Below are 27,250 nucleotides of genomic sequence, written 5' to 3'. Positions count from 1 at the left end.
TCTTGTAACAATATATCTGGGAGTTTATAGGACATGATTCTCTCGCAGTGTCGACCACGAGATCAGAGAACATCTGAGCGACAGGGGAGCAATACCGTGGCATAACTCATACCATTTGTCATTTTTAATTGCCACTTGTTGTCTGTCGAAAACGTCTGAAAGAGTTGTATATTTTATTTTATTGTGAAATGAACACGGTTATGTATCCCTTGCTTGTAGGGTAACCATGAATTAAATAATAATAATATTGACACACTTTTACACAAATTATCTTGCCCCAAACTAGGCATAGCCTGTACTATGGGCACAAGACAACGATATGTTTAATACAATATACTTACTTAAATATACAAACATACAAATAAACATCCATGACTCGGAAACAAACATCCATATTCATCATATAAATGATTGCACCTACCGGGATTCAAACCCGGGACCTCTAGCTTAGTAGTCAGAGTCACTAACGGGTCGTCATCAAATAAATATATTTAAATTATAATTTTGTTATTATACTCTCTAGCTTTTTCCAAATAAAATTCACAACATCAATCTTATTCAAGTGCTTAAGTCAACTTGTATAATTTATTCTTTAACAACAACCAGACTGTCTATACATGGCCTTTTCTCACTTCATATACAAAAAAAAAATCCAAAAGTGATATTTTTAAGAGCTGCTCAATCTGTATTGTTTTTTTATGCAAAGAGATCAAGATCACTTAATATAATTTTAAGTTACCGAGTAGCATTTTTCTATAAAAATTAGGTACATATATTTTTCACTTTACGGTTTTTTCTCAACCCATTTGTAACAATTATGAAATATTCATTTATCAAATTTAAAATAATATTATGTAGATCTCAACAAATAATAACGAAAAATATTTGATCGTTTGCTGAAAATAGATAAACACAAAATCTGTGCTATTTTTTCAATGTAATTATTTATTTTATTTTGATAAAATACTTGAAGCGAGGGTGAGCTAACCGCATATTTATACTGGCACAAACGATTATTAATGATTATTTTTTCTCATACAGGAGGACATACGACCGTATCGCCAATTTTTTTTTGGCAACAATAGAGGAATCGTTGAAGCATTGGCACTTGTTGATGAGATGATTAGAAATCCATGGACGCAGAATAAAAAATAATAATATGGATGGGCAGAAAAAAAGTCCAGAAAAACTCAAACTGATGGTAGCACTACTCGCTAGAACGTTTGAGAATTAAGACATTAGGGGGCGTTCAAAGGACTTATTTATACGTCGCCACCGATAGTTTTCTTTGATGTTTTCTTGTTCCCAATTGTAAACGGTTCATATTGAGCGATAAAAAATTAATAGCGTCCGTTATACAGGCGCCTATTTTATTGAAAGCCGAACCACAGATTTTAATAAGGTAAGAATTACTTAATTATTCTTCTTAAAGTCATAAAAAGTATTTAGATTCTCAAAATTGAATTTGGAGCATTATTCTTGTAATTAAATTAATATTTTCATTATTTTAAATTGATATCCCTCAATTCTGGGACTTATCATACAAATTCAATTTGTTACCAAAATTTATGAACGATGCGGGACACGAACTCGCGGCCTCTCGCGTTCCGTCCGAACGCTTTTTCCAACTGAGCCAACCGTTCGAGTACGCATGGATCGTAAATTTTGGTATATCTTGTTCAACTCTCAGGTTGTGGCTCCATCTATAGGATCTACTTTACAGTTGATAACATGCTCAACCCCAATATTTGCATATTAGGAAATTGACTTGAGTTGACTTGAATTTTATTTAATGTTATAAAATGCTTAAAGACTGATGGTGAGGTGAAAGGTAGAGGGGAAAAGAGCGAGAGGCCAAGATCCGAAGAGGTGGTCGGATCAGATATCCGAACATCTGGATATCCCTGTCAACGTAGCACTGCAACAGACCACCAACGGTTACCAATGGAGGCGTGCTGTAGATAGTCTACGGAGTCACGATCCTCAGCAGTGAGGGGACGACGAAGAAAAAATAATGTATAAAGAATAAACTTAGGAAATAAAAATTAACAATTTTTATTATTAAATTATCTTGGAATGCGAAAAACCTTTGACTTCATTAAAATTACGTATCCGCCTAGATATTAGAGTACTTATTAACAACAGAAAACATACAAATAACCACAACGTAGCTAATCCTTAAATCAATATTGTTATACCAATATGTGCCCATAAAGCAACAATGCGACCAATATTACAAAAATATCCTTGTGCAACGCGTCCAAATGTGAATCTAATGAGCAGCGGTAAAATAATAATAGCTGCGTTTATAACGCAATAAACTAAATATATTCAGCGGCGATGCGTGACGTGTATCCGAACGTGGCGTTTTGACACACAATTAAAAATGACAGATGACTTGGCCGCCATTTTGGAACGCCATCTAAGACGCCGCGTTTCCCGCGACATGAAAAAATCGGTCAACACATTTTTAGCTTGTTAAGCTTGATAGATTAAGACTATGTCAATCAATATTACGCAATTAGTTTTGCAGTTTATCACTGAAGTACGGATATTTTTAGATTGTTCTTAGTTGATCGTCTTTAAAGTTTTACGTAAACTAGTGGGTGTAGTGTAGTGGCACTTTTTGAAGTGAACATTTTTAAGACGAGATGTAATTCTAGTAACAATTCAAAAATAGGATTGATGTGACCCTATGTCGAAAAGCAGTATTGACGGCTTAGATAATTGCCGCTAGACAACCAAGGAAAACAGGCTAGGTCTATTACTTTAGTGTGCGTGACAGCTAGAGAGTAGCTACGTCTTACACTCGAGATTTGTATGTCACTTTGTGTTAGTGTGCGTGCTTTGCTCAAAATAGAGGTTAACTGTCAACCTCAATGGTTTTCGACGTATTCACAGCTCTCACAGTTTATTTAGTGGGAGGCTCCTTTGCACAGGAAGCCGGCTAGATTATGGGTACCACAACGGCGCCTATTTCTGCCGTGAAGCAGTAATCAGTCACACATTACTAGTCATCGTCTATACACTCATTAATTGTTATAATTAAGTATATAACTAATATAAAGTTAAAGTAATATAAATTTTTCATTTATTGAAAGAAAGAAAGAAAATATATTTATTTGGTTCAAAAACAAATTTGCAAACACGAAAATCATAATCATGCACATAAACTTTGAACCAAAATGTCGTCTGCTCAGGTTTATGTTGTGAAACTAGCCACAACGCTGATATTCTGCAGACGCCTATCATTGGTAAGTTGATACGCAAGTAAACATAAAAAAATCAAATCTTACAAACAAAAATTAAAATTGTGCACAAAAATATAATAATGAAACAATACTCATATTTCAAAAATTCCAACCTGATTCCTGCCGCTGACATCCACCTTCGCACGACACGCCACAAGTTAGGATATCATCCCCACCATCTGGATGTGTTGCGTTCCTCCACAGTGCGGTTTTCAAGGAGCTTTCTTCCACGTACTACAAAGCTGTGGAATGAGCTTCCTTTTGCGGTGTTTCCGGGACGATACGACATGGGTACCTTCGAAAAAGCGCGTACATCTTCCTTAAAGGCCGGCAACGATCTTGTTATTCCTCTGGTGTTGCAAGAGAATGTGGGCGGCGGTGATCATTTAACACCAGGTGACCCGTACGCTCGTTTGTCCTCCTATTCCATAAAAAAAAATAAACTTAAATAAAACAAGACATTTAACCCACTAATGTAAATTACTAATAACAAAGAAAAAAAAATTAAAATAAATCTAAATGACATTTCAATTTCGTCATATAACTTCTGCTTAGTTGGTATCTTTTTGGGTTGATAATAAATAGCTTTAACCTAAAAGTTTTAATAGATGTACAGTTTACAATTGGTGGAGGTAAATTATTCCAACATTTCGTGGCAGCATATCGAAAATTCGAAATTCAAATTCAAATATTTTTATTCAAAATAGGATGTGACATCACTTATTGAAAGTCAAAAAACTACCACCCATTCCAAAATGAATGCCTCAGACCGGAGAAGAATGGGCGCAACAAACTCAGCGGTTTTTTTTCATCGAATAAATATGTTTACAAAGAAATGGTATCATTAAGAAAGTCATTTATGTTATAGTAACCTTTACCACTTGTATTCAATGTTGCGGTCTTTCACTCTTCCAGATTCCCAGTTAATCACATTGCAAGTCATCTTTATTTTATTCGGTGCATTTTTAATTATATGTGTGGTATGCATAGACTTTGCACGACGCAAACTGCCACGAATTGTGAATTAGAACCTCTTGTCTGCTAGCGGCGGATTAATCTACCATTTTTTTCCTATGACCTTGAAATCTCGGATATGATAAATGTAGATTTTTTTAAAATAAATAATAATTTTGACATGGACTTTGGAATTAAATATTTTTCATCTCCAGGAATGAGCTGGCCTCGTAGTATTTGTTCATATTGCAACATTTTCATGCTGTTCTTCAAATCTTTGTACAAATTTTCATAAATATTTATTCAGTATAATGATAATTCCCAAGTTCCAAGCTAATTGAAGATTAAATTAAAAATATATTCTAGGTAAATCCCCACTTAGAGGAAACGTCCCGGAATCGGCATTTAACCGTCAGAACGGCTAGTAATTGGGTATTCACTTCTTTAATAAATTGCTTCTGAGCTCAAGACTCAAGACATACCTACTTACACGTATCCATTGTTTTACGATACGGGAATTTAGATTATCGTTTCGTTGGTGTCTTTATTATATGTAACGGAGTAATACTTCCTGGGTATTTTAAAAAATATTCACAATATGACGACTCCCCTTCGGTTATGTAATCTTGAATAATATAGACTAGTTTCAATGTTACGACTTGTATGAAAAATCCATACTGTACATGATATGTACTAGGTGTTACCTGCGACTTTTTATATTTTTTTATAGACTGGGGGGACACACGAGCATTCGGATTTCGGGTCACCTTATAATAATAATAATATTGACACACTTTTTACACAAATTATCTTGCCCCAAATTAAGCATATATAGCCTATGTTATGGGTTGCAAGACAACGATATATTTAATACAATATACTTACTTAAACATACATAAATACATTTAAACATTCATGACTCGGAAACAAACATCCATATTCATCATATAAATGCTTGCACCTACCGGGATTCGAACCCGGGACCTCTAGCCGGGACCTTATGGTATGTGATTACCGCAGCCTGTACTCTATTGTAACACCAGAGGAATCACAAGAGCTTTACCGAGTTTATAAAGCGTAGAATAAACGTACATATGAATTCAAAAACCAAAAACACATAGGTACGTGGCGGGCGAGGATTGAACCGGGGGCTCCGTGTTGAGAATCAACGGTTCAACCTAATGCACTACCGACACGCGCTTCAGTTGGTGTTCCATTGCTATCACATACATAAATATAAAGCTATCATATATCTCACACCGCTAAGGCAGCGTTCGTAAGAAACGTTCTTTTTCGACCGTTTTTCCTCTGACTTTGCAAATCTGACTACCATGAAAAAGTCATTTCATGTTTCGGGCTAATTTATAACCACTCACAAATACTGCGGCTTTCGATTTGTAACACAATTTCCGAAATCGTATCAGTAGATCCACAGATCACCCGTTACAACCTCACACACTTTATACCTCTTTATATTAGTATAATAATAAGATGATGCCATAACATGATGTTCGGTTACTTCTTAATGTTTTATGTATTCAGTTTTGTAGTAGTGCATAGGTAGTACCTACATCGTCTTTCTTAAAAGAGCAATAACCGATTTAAGAGTGCAGTGTACTAAAGTATAAATAATATCATTCATATTGACAATGGAAACCAGCCCTGTCTGAGACTTCATTTAAAAGCTGCATATTTAGGCGAATCCAAAATGAGCTTTAAGCTTTTAAAAAGAATCATAGAGGCGGCAAAGTACACGTACAGGAGAATGCGGGAAATCTCAATTTAAATGCTTTTTTTCTGGAATACCAGGATAAACAAGTTGGATACATAAGCAAAATGATGCTAAAAGGGTTACTTTTATATATAAGAGTAGATACAGTGCGTTATATATAAATCTAGAAAGATATCCTCCTCCTCGCGTCATTTTCCTCATTACTGAGGGTCATGACTCCCCCGCTGCATCAGTTTCTCCGATTTCCCTCCATCTGCTACGATCCCTAGCTTCATGAAGGGCATTGTGGAAGTTGATGTTCAGAGACAATCGTATTTGGTCCGACCATTTCGTGGGACTGCGTCCTCTGGGACGTTTGCCGTCTACTTTGCCTGTCTTGCCAATAAATTTAGAACGATGCAGATGATTTTTATTATTCATATATGATTTTTGGTATTTGAATGTGTGTGTTTTTGAATTTATAGCGCGTTTCAGGAAACGTTAGTCAGGCCTTAAATAGGCTGATACCGTAAAGAAAGCTGATAAATCTCCCTCTAATATAGCGTCTATTTATATTGGAGAAACTTATTTAGTAATTGTCACTGTCAGTTGATAGAAACAGGTTTGTATGATGACCAAGACGTCAGAGTACTTCAGAGGTTTGTGTCATTGGCTAAATTGTAGTATACCTTCAACAGAAGCCACGGAAGAAAATAATAGAATATTCAAAATATATTTAAATTCTTATGCTGCATCAAAGAGGATGTAAATTGGTACTACGTTAAGAGGTGGGTACGTCAGTAGCTGACATTAATGATTCAACTTTATCCCTTCTCCGCGGTCGATTGTAATGCGGCATGCGATAGATAACGACAAAAATTGAGATGCCATAAAAGTTTCTCATTAAAACTTACACGTTTGCTAATGTCTTGTGACTTGCCATCCACTCGTTATGAGAGTCATTCTCATATAGAAGGAGAGCATTTGATCCACAGACTCCAATTTTATTTTACCAGTGGGAGGCTCCTTTGCATAGGATGCCGGCTAGATTATGGGTACCACAACGGCGCCTATTTCTACCGTGAAGCAGTAATGTGTAAACATTATTGTGTTTCGGTCTGAAGGGCACCGTAGCTAGTGAAATTACTGGGCAAATCAGACTTAACATCTTATGTCTCAAGGTGACGAGCGCAACTGAAATTTTTGAGTTTTTCAAAAATCCTGTGCGGCACTGCATTGTAACGGGCATGGCATATCAACTACCATCAGCTGAACGTCCTGCTCGTCTCGTCCTAAGGGATTTTTTCATAAAAATTTCGTTTTGTCATAAAAAAAAATATAATTCACATTAAAGAGACAACCCTGTAGGTGTACACTCTGAGCGCAGTAATAGCTACCGTTAAATCCTTATGAGAAAATTGCTTGCGTCGATTTGTTTGAGACGAACTCCGTTTCCATTTTCGATTATAAGATGTTTGCTTAATGCACACTGCTTTAGTTTCTCTACCTCGCGAAATTTCAATTACTTATTTAGGTACCTATAGGACCAATCTGTAATAAGTATTTTCTGATAAATTATAAGTAATATATTTATATAATTTATACGGCTAGAGAGAGCCCCTTGCTGCTATACAACAAATGAAAACATGTCAGGTTTATTACTTAAATGTTTTTTTTTTTATGAAAATATGGGACGAGACGAGCAGGACGTTAAGCTGATGGACCAATTGATACGCCCTGCCCATAACAATGCAGTGCTGCTCCGGATTTTGAAAAGCCCAAAAGTTCTGAGAGGCACTACAATTGCGCTCGTCACCTTGAGACATAAGATGTTAAGTTTCATTTGCCCAGTAAATTCACTAGCTAAGGCGCCTTTCAGAAACACTTTCAGACACACTAATCTTTACACATTACTGCTTCACGGCAGAAATAGGCGCCGTTGTGGTACCCATAATCTAGCCGGCATCCTGTGATAGGAGCCTCCCACTGGTAATTATGTGTGATGGTTGGTACTCCTCATTGTAGAAGTAATCCCATTAATTATTAATTAATATTATAAATGTGAAAGTTTGTATGTCTGGATGTATGTTTGAACTTCTTTAACGCAAACACTACTGAATGGATTTTGATGAGACATTGCAATAATATAGCTTACACACCAGAATAACATATAGGCTATAATTTATAAAAATATTGTGTGAATTATCTATACATTGAAATAAAATTGGAGTGTCTGTTTGTAATATTGAAATAACCGTTTTTTACTAAATGTATATTATGAATACATACACCACAATTACATTTTTTACAATTTTTGTATGTCTGTCTGTCTGTCTGTTTGTTTGTCCCGTCTAATCCGGCGACTTTTATTGGCAGGTAGCTGATGTAATAAGGAGTAACTTAGGCTACGTTTATTTTAGAAAAATAAAGCAATGTTCAAGAAACGGTCTAACTCTAAAAATAATTTAAATGGCAAAACAACGTTTGCCGGGTCAGCTAGTAAATACATATATATCGGCCTTAAAACAGTTCGGCAGAAAATAGCTCAAAACAGCTTGAAATACCAAGAGAGACTGACCGTCCATGTAAACAAACTGGCACAGCTGAGTAGGGAAGGCGCTCTTCAGCATACCCGACTCAAAAGAAGTGCCATACCGAGCCTACATAAAAGATTTACCACTTACATGAAGGGAATGGCTCTCTGAAAAGAATTTTCACACAAATATGACTCTTGAGGAAATCATTAACTGAGAAATCAAACAAAGAAGTGGCTTATTGTTGAAAAACAGATTGCCAATAAGCAGACATATCAAAAAAAAGTGTGCGTGACAGCCTACGTACACTTGCGATTTGTATGTTACTACTTTTTTTTTGCGCTAAAAATAGAGGTCAACAGTCAACCTCAATTATTCCGACACAGCTGTCACATTATATGATCTAAGGTCATATATTCTATGCTTATTATACTAGATACTTACTATTTTTTGTGTTAAACATATAGAAATATTTTCGGATTTTGTGTGAATGAGCTATTCACTAGATCTTCCCTTTGCCTGTCTAAATAATGGACGAAGAAACCAAAAGAAAATAATTAATGTCGCATACGTCAGAAAATTTCTATAAACTTTTATTTTTAGGTTTCGTTTTGCGTGCGCAACGTAATAGTAATCAAAGAAATTTATCTTCAATAACATCAAAAAGGTATATATAATGTTCATGTTTTTCTGTGACCAATTTAAATATTCGTTTATTGTATTTTTTTTGTATTATATGAGAGGGGGCAAACGGGCAAGAGGCTCACGGGATGGGGAGAGGTGAGGCAACCGCCCATGGACATCCGCAACAACAGGTGTGTCAAGAAATGCGTTGCCGGCCTTTAAGGTGGGAATATGCTTTTTTCTTGAAGGTCCCTAAGTCGTACCTGTTCGGGAAGACCGCTGCCGGTAGTTGATTCCACAAAGTGGCTGTGCGAGGCAAGAAATTTCGAAGAAATCGCGCGGTTGTGGAATGCCAGACGTCTACGTGATGCGGATGGTACTTTGCACGTAATGTCCGATGGTGGAATTCGGCCTCTGGAATCAACCCGAACAGCTCCTCTGAGCACTCCCCGTGATAAATGCGGTAGAAGATGCAGAGAGAACCCACATCTCTACGCAATGCTAGAGAATCAAGCCGATCGGAGATGACTTGATCGTCGATGATTCGAACCGCTCTTCGTTGTATGCGGTCAAATGGAAGAAGTTGGTACTGGGGAGCACCCGCCCAGAGGTGAGAACAGTATTCCATGTGAGGCCGAATTTGCGTCTTATAAAGTTGCAGGCGGTGGCTTTTAGTGAAGTACTGTCTCGCCTTACTGAGTACACCAAGCTTTTTAGAGGCCAGTTTGGCCTTCTCTTCCAAGTGACCACGGAAATGAACGTCGCTCGATATATCGACGCCAAGTATGCCAATACAGGCTGTGGCAGTTAGAGGAGTGATCTCGAATCGAGGGGATACGACAAAGGGAGACTTTTTAGTGGTGAACGCACAAAGTTGTGTCTTCTTGGGGTTGAATTGGACTAAATTTTGTCGAGACTTTGCAATGCATAGTCTCGATTTCAGACACAAGTTTGATCCGGTTCTCGTCGACGCTATCCCGGGACATGTTTTAACCTTGGTTTGGTTTAACCTTGTTAACTATGCTCTAAATAAATAAAATAAACAATCAATGTAATTTATCAGAAATGTGTCAAATGTCAATTATTGTTACTTCTAAATTATTTATACTTAAATAAATAATAATAATCTTACGTTCCGGACGTTTTTTCCCAGTTGGGGTACCCCTCCGCATCGTCCCATAAGGAACTTAGTTCAAAAAGATTATCAAATCTCAGTGCTCGTGGTGATATCAAAAGAATTAGATAAATCATGATGTCATGGTAAAGGTCCACTTGAATAAAACAATATGAATATAATATTAATATCATATAATATATTATCGCAATATCTATACTATATTATATATATATATATATATATATATATATATATATATATATGTATATAATATTATAAAGCTGCAGTGTTTGTTTGTTTGAACGCGCTAATCTCTGGTACTACTGGTCCGATTTGAATGATTCTTTCAGTGTTGGGTAGTCAGTTTATCGAGGAAGGCTATGTTTTTTTTTTTCAAAATTAGGGATTCGTAATAAAATTGCAATTTTGTAACACAAGGTGTAAAATCGAAAACCTATTTTTGCGTGCGCTGCAAAAACTATTGACAATAGAACAAAATGATGTACAGGCTATAATATAGGCAATATTTTATTACTTATAAAACTATCGCGTGAATTATACTTTATATGGCAAAACAACGTTTGCCGGGTCAGCTAGTCTAAAAATAAAAGTTTTCAGAAATTTTCTGACCTTTGCGACATTAATATTTTTTTTTTGGTTTCTTCGTCCATTATTAGGACAGGCAAAGGGTTCAAGCCAATACAGCCGCATCCGGTAATATTCAATAATTTATTACACGATTTTAACAATATTGTTCTTTCGACAAACGTAGAATAGCACGACGAATAAATAATTTTAAGGATTTGTTTTGTTACGCCAAAGAAGTATAACTTCTTGCGTGCATACATAAAAGTAAGCTACTATGTACACACTCTTTTTTTTATTTTAGACAGTGGAATTCAGTAGAAACTGCCCATTTTTTTAGTGAATCAGTAAAATTTATATTTTTATAATATGAAACTTTGTTCCTATCCGGTGTCCCACGACACCACTTGGTTTCTTTTATAAATTTATCTGTTTTGTTATTTAAGTAAGTCTTTTGTAATTTGGTGTATTATATGTTACAAACAAATATTTTCTTTCTTTCTTCCTGCTCTGCAAGGCACAAATAGGTGTACAGCAATTTTTGAAGTAATATTTTTTTAATATAATATGCCCTATTTGTTTTTATCATGTTTTGAATAGTATTCAACAAAATTGTTTACACTTTTCATACCAGCCGAACGTGCCGCGGTAGCTCTATTTTTTCTTATATTGAAAAATATGTAGTATTTTTTTTATGAAAATTAAGAACGAGACGAGCAGGACGCTCAGCTCATGGTAATTGATACGCCCTATCCAGTACAATACAGTGCCACTCAGGAGTCTTGAAAAACCCAAAAATTCTGAGCGGCACGACAATTGCGCTCGTCACCTTGAGACATAAGATGTTAAGTCTCATTTGCCCAGTAATTTCACTAGCTTCGGCGCTCTTCAGACCGAAACACAGTAATGTTTACATTATTACATTACTGCTCTACGGCAGAAATAGGTGCCGTTGTGGTACCCATAATCTAGCCGGCTTCCTGTGCAAAGGAGCCTCCCATTGGTAAACTCCTTTCACAGCCACGATGAAATCATGCATAATTTTATCAAGCTTGCAACATTACGATTCTGTTGGCAATACATCTCTGACACCATAGTCCCTAAACTCAATTTTAGCCCTTATTAAATATCCATCGAGGCGTGTAATTAAAAAATAGATCACGATTATACTATTTAGAATCACAATGGCGCCATCAAATGACAGTTGCCGGCTCTATTACGACGTAATGCGATCTCGTTTGACACCATTTAATATCCACATATTATAAATAACTTATTAAATAATAATTGTTTTGATACATTTCAGTTTTAAACGATCTTAAATTGAACTATTTTCATTCAAAAAAGGATTATTAATTCACTTATAAATCGATTTTTCATAACTATTTTCGTAGAAACGGCCTGCAAATTATTACATTTTCTGAAAGAAGGACCTTAGGACACTGCAGCCCAGGCGCGGATTGAACTTTTAAAAAAGTCTATGGTCAGATCCACCCAAAAATATGAATTCTCTGTGTGTGAATTTTTAAAGGCCAATTCAAAAGCTTTTAGTATTAACCTCGAAATTATTGTTCATATCTGATATGTTAAAAAAATTTTGGTGGAAGGCTTCTTTGCACAGGTTGCCGGCTAGATTATGGGTATCACAACGGGGCCTATCCCTGGCGTGAAGCAGTAATGTCTAAGCATTATTGTGTTTCGGTTTGAAGGGCGCCGTAGCTAGTTAAATTACATGACAAATGAGACTTGACATCTTATGTTTCAAGGTGACGAGCGCAATAATTATAGTGCCGCTCAGATTTTTTGGGTTTTTCAAAAATCCTGAGTGGCACTGAATTTAAATGGGCAGGGCGTATCTATTATCATCAGCTGAACGTCCTGATCGTCTCGTCCCTTTTTAGCATATAAAAAATACGGGTTGCACTCCGGGAGTGCCTATATATATCAGTTTAAAGTACTAGCATTTATGTGGTTAAATACAATATTCATTTATAGCGCTTTCGTATACAATAATGATAATTTATCTATATATATATATATATATATATATATAAAAATGAATTGCTGTTCGTTAGTCTCGCTAAAACTCGATAACGGCTGGACCGATTTGGCTAATTTTGGTCTTGAATTATTTGTGGAAGTTCAGAGAAGGTTAAAAATGTGAATAAATATGAAAATATTTTGAATTACATAAAAACAACAATTTTGTATTTTTTTTAATGTGTTCCCCGTCATTCAGTAATCTAATTGAAAGAATAGTTTAAAATGAATAACTAATTAGAATCTTTGTATCTTTCTTACTTTCTCAGGAGGTAAAAAACAAACTTAATTTTAGCTACCTATAGTTATATGACTTTGTTACTTAACTGATTTACTACAATTGTTAACTATGATGGCAATACAACGTTTGCTGGGTCAGCTAGTATTACATAAAAATTTAACACTTTAGATCTATTACAATTAGTTTACATTAAAAAGTTTATCTCTAAGAAAAATAAACTCTAATCCACAATTTCAACGATTGTCTTACGAATTTTCGATCAGTCCACGCATACTGACGCGAGTTTAACATTTTTAACACATCCCAAGTTTATTATTTATTATTGTTTCAGATTTGGCCATCCACGACTACAGAAAAATTCATATACAGGATATATATAGGTATATTTATCCGTTCACTAGTTCATACTTAAAGCTCTGCTTATATAGATTTGCACGAAGCTTGAATGGACAACTATGTAATGTAATGATAGAAAAATTATAGTTAATCGGTGGTAGAAATATTATAAGGGAAAAGTAGATAGGAGCATCACACCATACAGTTAGTACCTTTATTATTTTACAAGTTACCTTTATTATTTTTAAAGGGCATATTGTGTTTTCGCGCCTAAGTCTTGACAGCGCCATAATGAGTGTCCAATTTTGGCTTATCAATGTGTGCGTAAACTAGTGTAACCACTAGATTAATATTCAAAATAACAAGGAGTTATTTCCAAGAGTGGCTCTCTGTTTATGACCACTGACCTCTACTATATATCACTGGACTGGCTGCTGTCAAAGTGCATTTGTGCCTGATTGATATTTGCCATTTTGGCGTTGTTAGCGAGGGTCTGCGGGACTAAAACAAGTGATGACAAACTCAGCAAACATCTACAGGTGGTAGGAAACTATTTCCAAACAAAAATTGTGTTCCATATTACGTTGATTCTTGATGTATAAATAACATGGAAAATGAAAGAAATTAATTTAATTCAAAATGCAAAAATACTTCAGAGAATAATTGTACGTTCCTTCGCAGCCATTTGTATTATACGTCAAAATTTGTTCTCTGGGCGCTGTGAAGGAGTGCAGTTTAGTCCAACTTGAGAGGTAGTATAGTTTTTATTTCGATTTATTACTCATAATTATTTTTATTTTCAATATTTGTTTTGTATGGACATATTTTCTATGAGAGAATTTTGAGACGCACTGTTTGACAGTGGAACTCACTGTGAAACAATCTCATGATAACAACAGGGAGCATATTTTACGGAATAATTCTTGATGTTATGATTAATATAAATAACATCACCATAAATACAGTTTTTTATATCTTATAGTGTACAGAGAACGTCTGTCGGGTCAGCTAGTAGTTTATTGATATTTTATATGTATTAAATATTCAATCAATCATTGGCACGATGGACCCGAGTTTTGATGAAGTCCAAAACATCTTCAAATTAATTGAATTGTCTGTTGGCACAACTTTAAATTGGTTAAGTTTCCAGTATGGCAATTGACTTAACAGGAAGATTTAGAATCCTTATTGCGTAAGAAAGAATACAGAATACCTCGGATTTGCCTTTCCTTGCCTCGTCCACATACAACGAACGTCTTTGTTCTCTTCCACTTGCTGCGCCACTGATACTCTTTCTCAAAATGATGCATCGCATTAAGTGAATTCAAATTCATATATTTTATTCAAGATAAAATTTAAAATCACTTGTTGAACGTCAAAAACTACCATCAAAATAGTGTGCCTCAGACTTGAGAAGGACGGGCGCAAGAAAGGTTTTCTTTAAACATGGATTACAAAGAAATATCGTGTATTAAAAAAATATTCTTAAAGTTCCTGAGGGTGTTCGCTCCTTTCCCTGTCTGTGGTATCATTGAGAAAATAATTTATGTTATAATAACCCTTACCACACAAACGTTTTTTATCAATTCTTTTGACTTTGCTAATACATTTTGTTTTGTACTTATTCTGGGATCATGTTGTAAAAGCATATACATCGCCCAATAAAAGACTTATTACTTAACCGAGTAGTAGGCATAAGAAGTTTATGTTTGTTCCTCGTGTTAACATTATGATGATTATCGCAATTTCTAGCAAATTCAAAAGTGATTTATATTTCATTTCTTTAAACTTTTCTCTTATAGATTCTTTAGGCTCTAGGTTTAGCGCGAATAGCCCTCTTCTGCAGCACAAAGATGGTATTAATATCGACTGCACTGCTCCATAATAATATAACATACCTAATACTGTGAAAATAATCGAAGCTAATTATCTTAAGAATCATAAAATTTTTGTCCCTTTTTTTCTTATGAATTCTTTGAAAGCATATATTGTATATATTATCATATATCTTTAAACGAGCAATTCTTGTATGTAATATATATTCTGAATCTCGGAAACGGCTCCAACGATTTTAATGAAAGGAGGATGGCGAGAATGCATGTATTTTAGGACCCACTGAAAGAAGTGACGTACATCATGGAAACTTATTATTAATTGTAGAACGTAACAAAACTATGAAAAAAGCAAATCGTAAGTAAGTCTAAAAAAGTGGGAGAAAAAAGATATACCTAAAAGTAAAATATAACCTAAAATTATTAATCAATAACTATTGTTTAATCAATAATTTATATCTTATGTCTAGGCCTAATAGATAATATCATATATATGTGGAAGGCTGACCAGCAGCTAAAAATTGAGCATTCACAATTCATGTTGATTTCAAGCAGGTATCAAATCTTTTAAAGATACTTACATACTGATTTTAGTATCAAAAAACGATAATGATCTTATCGAATCTTACTGTGGATTACTACTGAATTACTGATTTGAGTAGGTAGACATAGTTTGATGGTGTCGGAACATCCATATAAAATATGACTGTCATATTAAAAAATGTACATGTCAATAATCAATTGCGCAAAACGTTCCGTTAGTGCAAGATGACTTATTTTTTAACAAATTACAATAATTTATTTCTTTTGACTCCCATATCTTAGCGCCTCAAAAATTTTATTTAATTAAACTTAAGTTTATAATTAATATAAACTTGTATTTGTAGGATGCTTCCTTAATTTTTTTATTATGTGAGTCCATTCTCGCCATCCTCCTTTAGTATACAGGTAGTTTGGGGGCGAGAAATCGATCTAGCTAGGTTTAAATTAAAAAAAATGTAGTTTCCGTGTTTTAATGAGAAACAGCTACAATAGAGTATTAGAATACCTACAAATGTTAATTTCGCCACTATATACAAGACTATAATAGCTCAGATGGGATGATTGTGTGATCCGGAAAGCAGAAGACCCCGGTTCGAATCCAGATGTCCTATTAATTTTTTTTAAGCTATTGCATAGCTTCTATCGCGGGCCTTGAGCGTGGAGACCGAATCCAGAAATTCCGTAACGAAAATAACCTAACATTTACTAGATCTATATAGATATTTCTATGTCTTTATGTGCAGAAGGTCTCAGGTTCGAGCCTGGGGTACGTCTTGATTTTTTTTATTTCTTTATTTTTTTTTGGTCACGTTTTTTAATTTTTATTATTATGGCAAGCATTTTTATTCATTTCACCCGTCCCGTTGTCCCGTTGTCTGTCTGTAATCAAATCTTGGAAGTTAAATTTTACTCACTTCCCGTTTGCTCTTTTTTAAATTAATTTTATCAAAAAAAAAACTGCATAAATAAAATTAATAAATAATTATAATTGCATAAGTTGATAAAAAATGCTATGCAATAGCTTTACCGCGGCAGTCCCCGAGTGCCACACGTATTTTTTTTGTTTCGTACAGTTTCGTACAGTCTTAAACATCTGAGCAAAGCTCGGTCATCCAGATATTATGTATAATGTATGATATATCTTGTATAAATATGCTATAAATAACGTCAGGAAAGTTGAGGGAGACGTCTATTAATTCCTTTCAAGAGGACACAGACCCCTAATCGATATACGGGACCTATTTCATGGTTGAACACCCACGGTACTTCGCTCCGCTCGGCTTGTTGGACGAACTTGAAAATTTCGGCGGCTTATAAAGTTTCCTTTTGTGGTATTTTATTCGATAAAAGAATTGTGTTTTGTTAAAATTTACTCGATATTATTTTGCTCTTTCTTTTTTTTTATTAGCTTATCTTCAGCGTTACAGTTCAAAAATATTAACAACTAGATGTTTCAAGCACGTATAAAAATATTTTTCATTTCACTTCATTTCCTACATATTGTTGTTTATGTGTTAGAAATGTGGCTTCGCGAAAAACATTACATAATATTAAAAGAAAGTATCAAGCCAGAATATGCAAAAGTTAATATTATTACACGAATAAAATTTGAAAACAAAATTTTATGAACGATGCGGGACTCTAACACGCGACCCTTCGCGTTCCGCTGCTTTGTTCAACTCTCATTCATGTCATAGATTTTATCAACGATACGTCACTCGAACGGTTGGCTCAGTTGGTAAGAGCAAGTTGTCTCGGGTTCAATGCCCGCATCGTTTTAAAATTTTGTTTTAAAATTATATTTATGTAGTAAATTTAATCCCAAAAGTGAGGGTTATCACTTTGAAACATAAGAAATTGTTTACTTAATATTATATTTATTTAGTCATATGTATTGGGTTGGTAGGTATAAAAACATGTAAGCTAATACTAGGAATTTGACCTAATCTGATTAATAAATAAACCTTTTTTATCAAACTAAAGATAGGTACCTCCTCAAGTCGTTACAAATTCGGTTACAGAGACACGCAGTGTCGATTGAATTTTAAATACTTTTCTATAAATCTTAGCCTTGGCAGAAAATTTTCAGACAACCCACTTACTATAAGTCTGACAAGGAACTTAAATGGGATATCTGCTAAAGAACTTGCTATTTGTGAAAAAGATAATTTTTTAAATCCGTATTTATCATTAATACCACTAGAAAAGTTAAGTAAGCAAGTTATTTGAACACAAAACATTGTTTTAATAAGATTAAATAATAATAAAGAGAAGGCGCGTGACTGGCACGCGTCATCCCGCGACGGTGGCCGCCCATCAAATGCTTGCATAATTTTTAATCACACGACTGAGTAAGCAGCTAATACAGTAGAACGCGACTGAGGGTAGGTCGTATGGGAGTTGCGCGGAACGAATCTCTTATAGGTTTCTGATTGCCTGGTATTTTATAATGTAATTTTATGGTTATTAAAGACATTTTATTTGAAATAATACGTACAGAATCTTAGTATACAATCACAGAGAGTAGATTATCCCTAACGGAGATACAGCAATATAGAAAAGGAAAGCGAATCAATTGTAGATACTGTAACTAACTGTTTGAAAGCAAATTTTTTGTGCCTATTTGAAGCGCCACTAGCGAGCGTCCAGAGAACTAATTTTGACGTATAATACAAACGGCTGCGAAGGAACGTACAATTCTCTGAAGTTTTTTTTGCGTTTTGAATTAAATTAATTTCGTTCATTTTCCATGTTATTTATGCCCTTTAAAAAAATAAAGGTAGTTACACACCACTACTACAAAATAGAGTAAAACTAACTGTATGGTGTGATGCTCCTATCTACTTTTCCCTTATAATATTTCTACCACCGATTAACTATAATTTTACTATCATTGTTTTGTTTTGGTGCGTAATCCCCTAACGTTTTGGTAATATATATTTAGAGTCATACTAAGTTAGAAGAAGTATTAATAAATAGTAATCATGAGTAATAATTCGATCCAAAATTTGTTCAAGCAGTTTCCTACAAAAATCGTTTAAAAACATACACCACAAAATTGTCTAGCTATAAATAAAAGCACTTATAATAAATATTAAAATAACTAGTTCACAGAAACATTCCCTCGTAAAACCAACCACATTATAAAGCTTGCAAAAACAGCAACTACAATTAATACTAAAATACTTTTAATAACATGAATGAGTTCAGTATGGTAGCACTTATGTCATTTTCTTTAAACATTCACTAGAACTTATATGAATAACCGGTGAGCTGCTAGTTTTCCGAACGATGATCGTAAAGTTACTGACCCAGCAGTACATGAAGCCTTCCTTCGCTCTTCGTCTAGCCTCATTTAGAAGAGATTTATTATAGGTTGATAGGTGATCATTAGCATATATTGGAGTATTATCACCGGCATATGCGGGGTCGGAAGCTTTTAAATTTTTTATTTTCCTTAGTGATGAAAGAAAGTCATCCTTTTTGTATCATGCCTGCATTTTTAATATAATTGGGCGGGGTTTATTTTCTACCGAATCATTCTTAATTGCCACTCTGGTCATGAAATCTATGTCCGTATCTGGATTTAAGCAGTAACCACTTTTTGACGCTAAACTTTTAACAATTTGAATTAAGTTTTCGGTTTTTTTGTGGGATGCCGTTACAAAAAAAATATACAGCCAAGTACGGGCTACACTTTCTCGAAAATATAGAGTAATTTCACGGAGTAACATATAGTGCATAATAAACATAGCTATGTGAACTATTGAAGAAGCTTCTATTGCGTTGCGCGTTAGGGAAAAATTATCAGAGTGAATTTTTACAATGCGCGCGCACACCGCCACGCAAATTTGACACGCTGACGTTAGCTGGTCACCTCTTAGAGCCAGTCCACACGGCGCGTTGCGTCAGCGTTGCGTCGACGCAGCGCTACCACTGCGTTGTTTTACATACAAATAACCAAGGTGTTCACACGGCGCGCTGCGTCGTCGCAACGCACACATGACGGACAGCAGCCCCCGAGACGAAGCGGGAGGGGGTGTACTCGTGCGACGTCGGAGCGTCAGCGCTCAGTTGCTTGTGCGTTGACAGAGAGGATACACGGAAGCTCATTTCGTTTTACGTTTACGTTTTTGTATTTAGTTTTATTTGCAGGGTAAAATGAATACCATTGAAGAAATTGACATAGATTACTTGATTACATTGATACAGGAAAGGGAAATTATATGGGACAAGTCAAACGTAGATTTTAAAAATAAAAATTTAAAAACAAAAGCCTGGGAAGACATATCAAAAGTTTTATTTCCTGATTACGAGAATTTCAGAGCTGAACGAAAAAATAAAGTTGGTGAGTTCACAGTACAGATATTTATTTTTTTTTTTATTTAAGAGGGCTTTCAAGATTTTCTTGCACCGCCAATTCCGCGATCAGTACAAAATTAATATCTCGACACTCTAAAATTTTAAAACTTAGGGAATTTAGATTAGCGTGAGTACTATTTTATTACTTAGCTCAAAACTAACCTAGACTACGCTGAGTAGGTATAAAATATTATTTTTTTACTGATCGCGGAATTGGCGGTGCAAGAAAATCTTGAAAACCCTCATAATACAATTATACCTTATTTAGCTGCCAAGGCAGAGTTCCTCTAGTCATAAAATAGGTCGCATATTGCTGTCTTATGACATTCGGTGCTGTCTGTTCTTCATGTACGGGTTGTATTGGGAGAAATTCATCAACACTTATAGCAAATTTATCTCTTTGTCTAAAACCATCTCGATCAGCGACAAAATTGTGTAATACACAACATGCTTTTATAATGTCAGTAGCGAAGTCATAGGACACGTCTATCGGTCTGTGAAAAATGCGCCATTTGTTAGCCATAATCCCAAAAGCGCATTCGACATATCTTCTGGCTCTGCTTAGACGGTAATTGAAAACCTTTTGTTGTAAGTCGAGATTTTGACCGCCATATGGACGCATAATATGTTTGCTCAGTCCAAAAGCTTCGTCACCCACAAATACATACGGGGTTGGTATATTGCTACCAGAGAGTGGCTGGGGTTGAGGTAGTGGTAAGTTGTTGTTAATCATTAGCTCGTACAGTTTAGAATTTTGTAATATGGTTGAATCGCATTCTTTTCCGTATGCACCGATGTCGACAAATACGAATTTGTAATTTGAATCCACAATAGCTAGCAACACAATCGAAAAAAAGGCTTTATAATTAAAAAAAAGTGAGCCACTATTTGCAGGATTACACACGCGGATATGTTTGCCGTCGATGGCACCAACACATTGAGGAAAATTTGCCTTTACATCAAAACCCCTCGCTATTGTTTGGAAACTTTCAGTTGTCAGTTCAGGGATGTTGTCTCGAAGAAGATTGGTCCATATAGCACGACAAACTCTTTGTATTATATATGCAATAGTAGATTTTCCCCGTTTGAATTTGAAATGTAAATCAGTTATTGAATTTCCACTTCCTAGGTATCTGAAAAGAAAATAATTATTATAATATGCATTTATGAGATAGATAGATACCCGAAAAAAAATACTGACATATTCAGACATCGATAGCAAATAACTTTCTCTATGTAACCAATTAATTCTAGAATCGCGAAAAAAATAGCAGCTGTTGCATACATTTTGATTCAGTAGGTATTGCTTTTTGTATGTAACAGCTGTTATATTTTCACGATTCCAGAGTCGGTCACATAGTGTTTGTTAACGATATCTGAATATGTCATTAAATTTTATCGAGAAATTCACTATGTATAAATTATTAAATCATGTTTACTATTGGTTTTGCAGGTAATGATTTAATAAAAAAATGGAGAAGTGTAAAAGATAATTACTTCAGATATTCAAAAAAATTAAAAGAAGCATCAAAATCGGGCTCGGGCGCTACGAAACTGAAGAAGTATCATTTATACAATCAACTCCTTTTTTTGAGAAAAGTGGAACAAAATGCCACCGAATCTAGCTTAGACTCGCCTAGAGAAATCAACAATGAATCTACGTCTACAAATGATGACATTACCACAGACAACACTCCGCGCTATGTTCCAGTCGCGCGCAAAAGGGCAATGCAAATGGATGAGTTTGAAAGAGAAGGACTAAAACTTCTCAAGGAGCCGGAAAATCGCCATATGTCCTTTTTCAGAGCTATATTGCCATCTATTCAAGAATTTTCCGACCGAGAAACTCTCCGTTTCCAAAGTAAAGTTATACAAATTATAGATGAAATGCGGTATGGACAAACATCATCATATGTGAGTGGCCCATCAACGTCTCACCAACCACCATATGGGTATCAAACAGCAAATTTTCAAAGTACATACATTTCTGATTTTAATAATTCAATTACATCTCCAGAAACATCTCAAGCAAGTGAAGAAACTGAATACGATTTTTCTAATTTGTAATTACTGGATGATATCTCTCTTAAATAATGTCTAAATTTAAAATTATGACAATTGCTGATTATTTGTGAGTTGATTACTCTCTTAAATAATGTCTAAATTTAAAATTATGACAATTGCTGATTATTTGTGAGTTGATTACTAATTAAACAAACCAAAAAAACTGTTATATTTTTATTACTTAAATATATTTATATAGTTACCTTAAAGTGATTCCCAGCATTTCTACTGGTTCCACTGGATTCCTCATATTAGTATAGTTTTTTCGTATGTGTGGTTCTAAGGACTTCAATAAACATTCGAAGCTGGATACACTCATTCTAAAAAAATTATAAAACTTCTTTTCGTCTAATAGCAACTCCCGATATTCTAAAAAAAAAAACTGTCCATCACGATTTCTTAATGAAATGAAAGGACTGATCCAGTACCGTCTTGTGATCTTGCGTCGATTTCGGCGGTGACGTAGTAATAGGAGCAATGCTAGACGTCTTTTCCGATCCATGATTTGCTATAGACTGACTGCGAATTTTTTTCAAAATACTTGCCGCAACTGTGCGTCGCCGCTGCGCCGACGGAACGTTGACTTCGTCATAGTAACGCTGCAGCGCCCGTGTGGCCGGCTATGCGTCAAAATATTTGCGTTGCGACGACGCAACGCAACGCAACGCGCCGTGTGGACACGCTCTTAGCCTATTATAACTCATATGTGTAGTAAACCACAACCAATGGACGAGAATTAAATAAATTTCAAAATATAATTTCAATTTGTATACTTACATACAAGTTTTAAAATAAACAAAAGAAAATCTCTCTAATTGTATAAAAATAATTTAACAATATTTAATAACACGTTATTTAAATAAATAACACGATTGAAATGATTGTATTTAATACTTTCATTATTACAATATTGTGTTTTCTACAAACGGAAATAGCACGAGTAATAAATTTTTTGGAGTTTTTTGGTAGAAATTTTATTTATAAAGAAGAATTACTTCTTGCGTGTGTACACACACACTTTAAAAACAAACTATCACATAGTTTGTTGTTTGTAAATTGTACTTGCAGAAAATCGATAGCCTGTATATAAAATGAAGAGTAGGTGGATAAATTGGATTTATGTAATTTACTAGTGGGAGGCTCCTTAGCTGACAGCTAGATTATGGGTACCACAAAGGCGCCTTTTTCAGGGGCGCCGTAGCTGAAATTACTGGGCAAATGTCTCAAGGTGACGAGCGCAGATGTAGTGCCACTCAGAAGTTTTTGGTCTTTCAAGAATCCTGAGCGGCACTGCATTGTAATGGGCAGGGCGTATCAACTATCATCAGCTGAACGTCCTGCTGGTCTCATGCCTTATTATCATGAAAAATCTGTCCGCGTATTCGTTTGAAATAAAACACAATTGGTATTCGAGCTGCACTTTAAATTTGTATAACTCTCATTTTCAATCAGTTAAAAATGCCAATTCATATGTATCTATTTAGTAGGAAGCCCATGTTGTATACAATGTGTTGCCTTATGGTAAATTTACACATTAATAACTTATATTACCTATCTAAACATGGGTCAATTGGGTTTTTCAAGAATCCTTAGCGGCACTGCATTGTAATGGGCAGGGCGTATCAATTACCATCAGCTGAACGTCTTGCTCGTCTGTCCCTTATTTTCATAAAAAAATACCGTATACCCTTTTTACGGGCTAACGGGACGTGCAATAAATTAAACTACAAGTACTTTGAAACAATAAAAAAAAACCATTTCCTTGTTTACTTACTAGTAACTATATAATATTCTAAACAGTGATGCTGTTTCACTAGCTGGTATCAGGCTGTTGAGCTAAATAAAGTGTAAATCGAGTGGTAGTCGTGAGCTAGGCGGGCGGCGAGCGACTGGGCGGCTTTGTGATGCAGATGCCGTAATCCTGTCTGTCGGCGACGTGTCAACACTACTAGTAGGTGACGAAAGATTATTGGGGATATGCCTTTCCGGGGGACAGTCATAGCATAAAATTTGTGTCATAAATTTTGTAGGATTAGGAATTTATCTATTGGGTGTGCTGCTGAGGAAAGATATTCAGGGACGGAGGGAACTGACTTGGTAAATGCTGGTACTCCTCTGCAGCCCTCGCGGGAATAAAACTGGCCTATATGTTAATCCTTTCTTCTTCGTTTACTACTTCTAAGTCACTTATCACTGATGAGGTTAGTTAGGTGGCGCGTCCGCCATTACATTATGATAATATGCGGGTCAAGGAGCGCTGCGCAAGCGTGTCAGCGCGTGATCCACCGACAGGTGAGAAAGTGTCTGCGAGGTAGGGGGAGAGAGCACGGGGTGCGGAAAGGGGGATGAGGAAGCGAGGAGTGAAAACGAGAACTTGACAACTGACGTTGAAACTGACAGTTACAAGTTCATTCCGACATGAGCAAATGAAATATGGCGCCAACATCTATAATATATATATATATATATATATTATCGTTATAATAAAATAATATTATTTCCTTAAATATCCTTTCGCTATATATTTTCTAAGTCAATATGGTATGGTTAACTACAAAAAATGTGCGTACTTAAAGTCTGTTCCATGGCAAGAACGTGTGGATTCAAGTAGTCATTTATTATTAGGTGGTCTATTAGCTCGTTAGTCTTCTTATCCGTTCGCAGAGATAAATTGTTTAAGTCAAGTCAGTCTTTGCAACAGATGTCATCGCTGTGGTACACATCTAGCTGGCAGCTTTTGTAAAAAAGCTTTTCTACTGGTTCTGCCTTGGCCGGCTTTGTAAATCCAGTACACATATAAATTTAGGTTAAGTAATGTGATATTTACAATAATTTGAGAATTTTCTTTACACATAGCGTGATCATCAGGTTTTAAACAACTTTAAACAGATAAACAAATAGAACAACAATAGAAAACAAATAAGATAACTTATATTATGTTTTATCTGCATTTATGATAAAACTTTAAAATTTTGTTAAAGAAATTTCTTTCATGTAAAAAAATTTAGGGTTTATTTAACCTAAACTATTCATTGTTATTATTAAATAGAAAAGAGGAGAATGTTAAAAAGAATTTGATAGAATGAAATGAACAATGACTTTGCTGCTGCAAATATTACGAGCTAAAAGACTACGTGATGCTTTGACCTTAACATTATTTGTTGTTGTAATGGTACAATGTTGTAGAATTACTTCCAGAAATGCACAATAAGTTGAGAAAATTATGAAAATATATGAGGCATGTCCACACTATGACCGCCCAGCCAGTAGCGGCAAGCAACAGTGCGAAAGGATTATGAAGGGCTGAGATAGCAATTTGCGGCGTACTTAATTACAAGATAAATTACTATGTAAATTAATTGTCGAATTCTCGAGTTGAGTAAATAGCGCTATTTGATTTTATGTGCGCGTTTTCGGTGTTTATAACGCGTCTGGTTTGTTACATGAATTATTGTGACTTAAATTGTTATGATGGATTCGCAATGATTTTCAACGTTATGGTTTGAGACTATATAGCACATTATAGAAAACCGGTTAAGTTGCCTAGGTTGGTTACGTTTTTTAATACAATTTTAAAATTATTATTAACTTTCAGATCGTTTTAGAATTCACCATCTTGACTTTAATCATCAAGACACTAATTTAAGGAAATAAACATTTTTCCCCTTATTCAATATATGCATGATAATGTTATGTATATTCAGTAGCTAATTTGCTAGATACAGTGATAAACAAATTGTTAATATCAGAACCAAACATAAACTTGTAATGTCTACCATTCTGAGAAGTCAAGTTTGTAAGTCTTTTATAATTATTAAGGCCGGCAACGCTCCTGTGATTCCTCTGGTGTTGCAGGAGAGTGTGGGCGGCGGTGATCACTTAACACCAGGTGACCCGTACGCTCGTTTGTCCTCCTATTCCATAAAAAAAAAAAAATGGAGTGATGGGCTTTTACAGGATCCCAGAAATTCAAAGGAATTGTTAAAAAACGTTTGTGAGGTACAGGTTACTGTACCAATAATTACTTTCTTAATCATACCACAGGGAATGGAGCAACCGCTCTCCAGCTATTTAAATAAATAAATTTTATTTTAACGAAATTTTATTTAAAGAAGCTCCCTGAGCTACTTGGGCCCGTTCTTAGGCATAAATTTTCACGACGAGACGTTCAATAAGTAATTAACAGTCCTAGTTTGAATATTTTTTTTATTTAAATCTTCGTTACTCGCGGTTCATCCGTGTTCGTCACAGTGGCGTAAGGCGGGACTTCACCACGAACTTATACACTCAACCTGATGAAGGATATCTGATTGGTCCGAAACACAGAAATAGTCGGTACCCTAACACTTTATTAGCCTAATAGAAATGTTTTGGGTAGTACGTACTAAGTTTCAGGTAGGTACCTGTCTCTACTTATGACTTATTTGTCTTCTAATTATTTTAACTCCACAGCCACTTAACAATAGGCGGTCAAACCTCAAAGCTTGCTCTTTCTCCGTAAAAAGGGAAGCTCTTCAAAACACCAATGTTTGTTTAAGAAATGATTTCCCCAAAGTCAAACAGAAGCGTTTATCCTCGTCCCCATAAAATAATAGGGGAAGAAACGGTGTAATTACTAAAATTATATTTGCACAAAGAACAGTGGGTTTACTGATATAATATTAATAAAGATTTGATTCAGCGATCTGACGCCATGTTTGTTTAGCTGTCAAACTTGGGTATCCGGCGCATGCGTAACACGTGTCAATGTAACATTATAATCTAATTGGCCAATGACTTTGTATTATGTTAGAGGGTAGCTTGTAATTGTATTATTTTAATCGGTTTTGAAGCGACGGAATTGATTTTACATTAATAAATTTGGACTCAGAATATAGTATGATCTAAGAATATTATAATACAGATTAGTTTTTAAGTTTTTTTTTAAATAAATGCAGGATGTTGAATTGGAGATGAATTTAAAATATGTTTGGGTCTAATTTGGTATAAGTGTAAAATAGATAAATTTTAATAATTTCTAGGGACTTGGGCGTACATAACGTTCAGGTGGTAAATG

The 27,250-nt window shown here is 35.0% G+C and overlaps 3 protein-coding genes across 3 annotated transcripts in view; 2 read left to right on the top strand and 1 right to left on the bottom strand.

Annotated features, from left to right (window-relative positions):
• LOC126979784 (uncharacterized) overlaps nt 1-26,134 on the top strand; it is a 193,436-nt gene extending 167,302 nt beyond the window's left edge. Inside the window, exon 2 of the mRNA XM_050829319.1 lies at nt 26,084-26,134. The gene's annotated coding sequence lies outside the window, so the exon portion shown is untranslated. The remainder of the gene's footprint in view (nt 1-26,083) is intronic.
• Nucleotides 19,930-22,361, top strand: LOC126979843 (uncharacterized). Its single transcript, XM_050829406.1, has 2 exons — nt 19,930-20,116; nt 21,584-22,361. The coding sequence occupies exons 1-2, from the start codon at nt 19,930-19,932 to the stop codon at nt 22,195-22,197; spliced, it is 801 nt and encodes a 266-aa protein (XP_050685363.1). The 3' UTR covers nt 22,198-22,361.
• On the bottom strand, nt 20,053-22,772 carry LOC126979763 (uncharacterized). Its single transcript, XM_050829285.1, has 2 exons — nt 22,398-22,772; nt 20,053-21,263 (listed from the first exon to the last, which is right to left on the bottom strand). Exons 1-2 carry the CDS (start codon nt 22,694-22,696, stop codon nt 20,384-20,386), a joined length of 1,179 nt encoding a protein of 392 aa, XP_050685242.1. The 5' UTR covers nt 22,697-22,772; the 3' UTR covers nt 20,053-20,383.
• Nucleotides 26,135-27,250: the final 1,116 nt, after the last annotated feature.

This window comes from Leptidea sinapis, chromosome 4 (assembly GCF_905404315.1).
Source record: "Leptidea sinapis chromosome 4, ilLepSina1.1, whole genome shotgun sequence".
In the NCBI taxonomy this organism is placed as follows: Eukaryota; Metazoa; Arthropoda; class Insecta; order Lepidoptera; family Pieridae; genus Leptidea; species Leptidea sinapis.
The sequence above is the reverse complement of the archived record's forward strand: the minus strand, read 5'-3'. Positions and strand labels throughout refer to the sequence as shown.

Coding starts and splice junctions, on each gene's coding strand:
- LOC126979843 (XM_050829406.1), top strand. CDS start 19,930: ATGAATACCATTGAAGAAATTGACATAGATTACTTGATTACATTGATA. Junction 20,117..21,583: donor TGAACGAAAAAATAAAGTTG/GTGAGTTCACAG, acceptor TTGGTTTTGCAG/GTAATGATTTAATAAAAAAA.
- LOC126979763 (XM_050829285.1), bottom strand. CDS start 22,696: ATGGATCGGAAAAGACGTCTAGCATTGCTCCTATTACTACGTCACCGC. Junction 21,264..22,397: donor ATGCTGGGAATCACTTTAAG/GTAACTATATAA, acceptor TTTTCTTTTCAG/ATACCTAGGAAGTGGAAATT.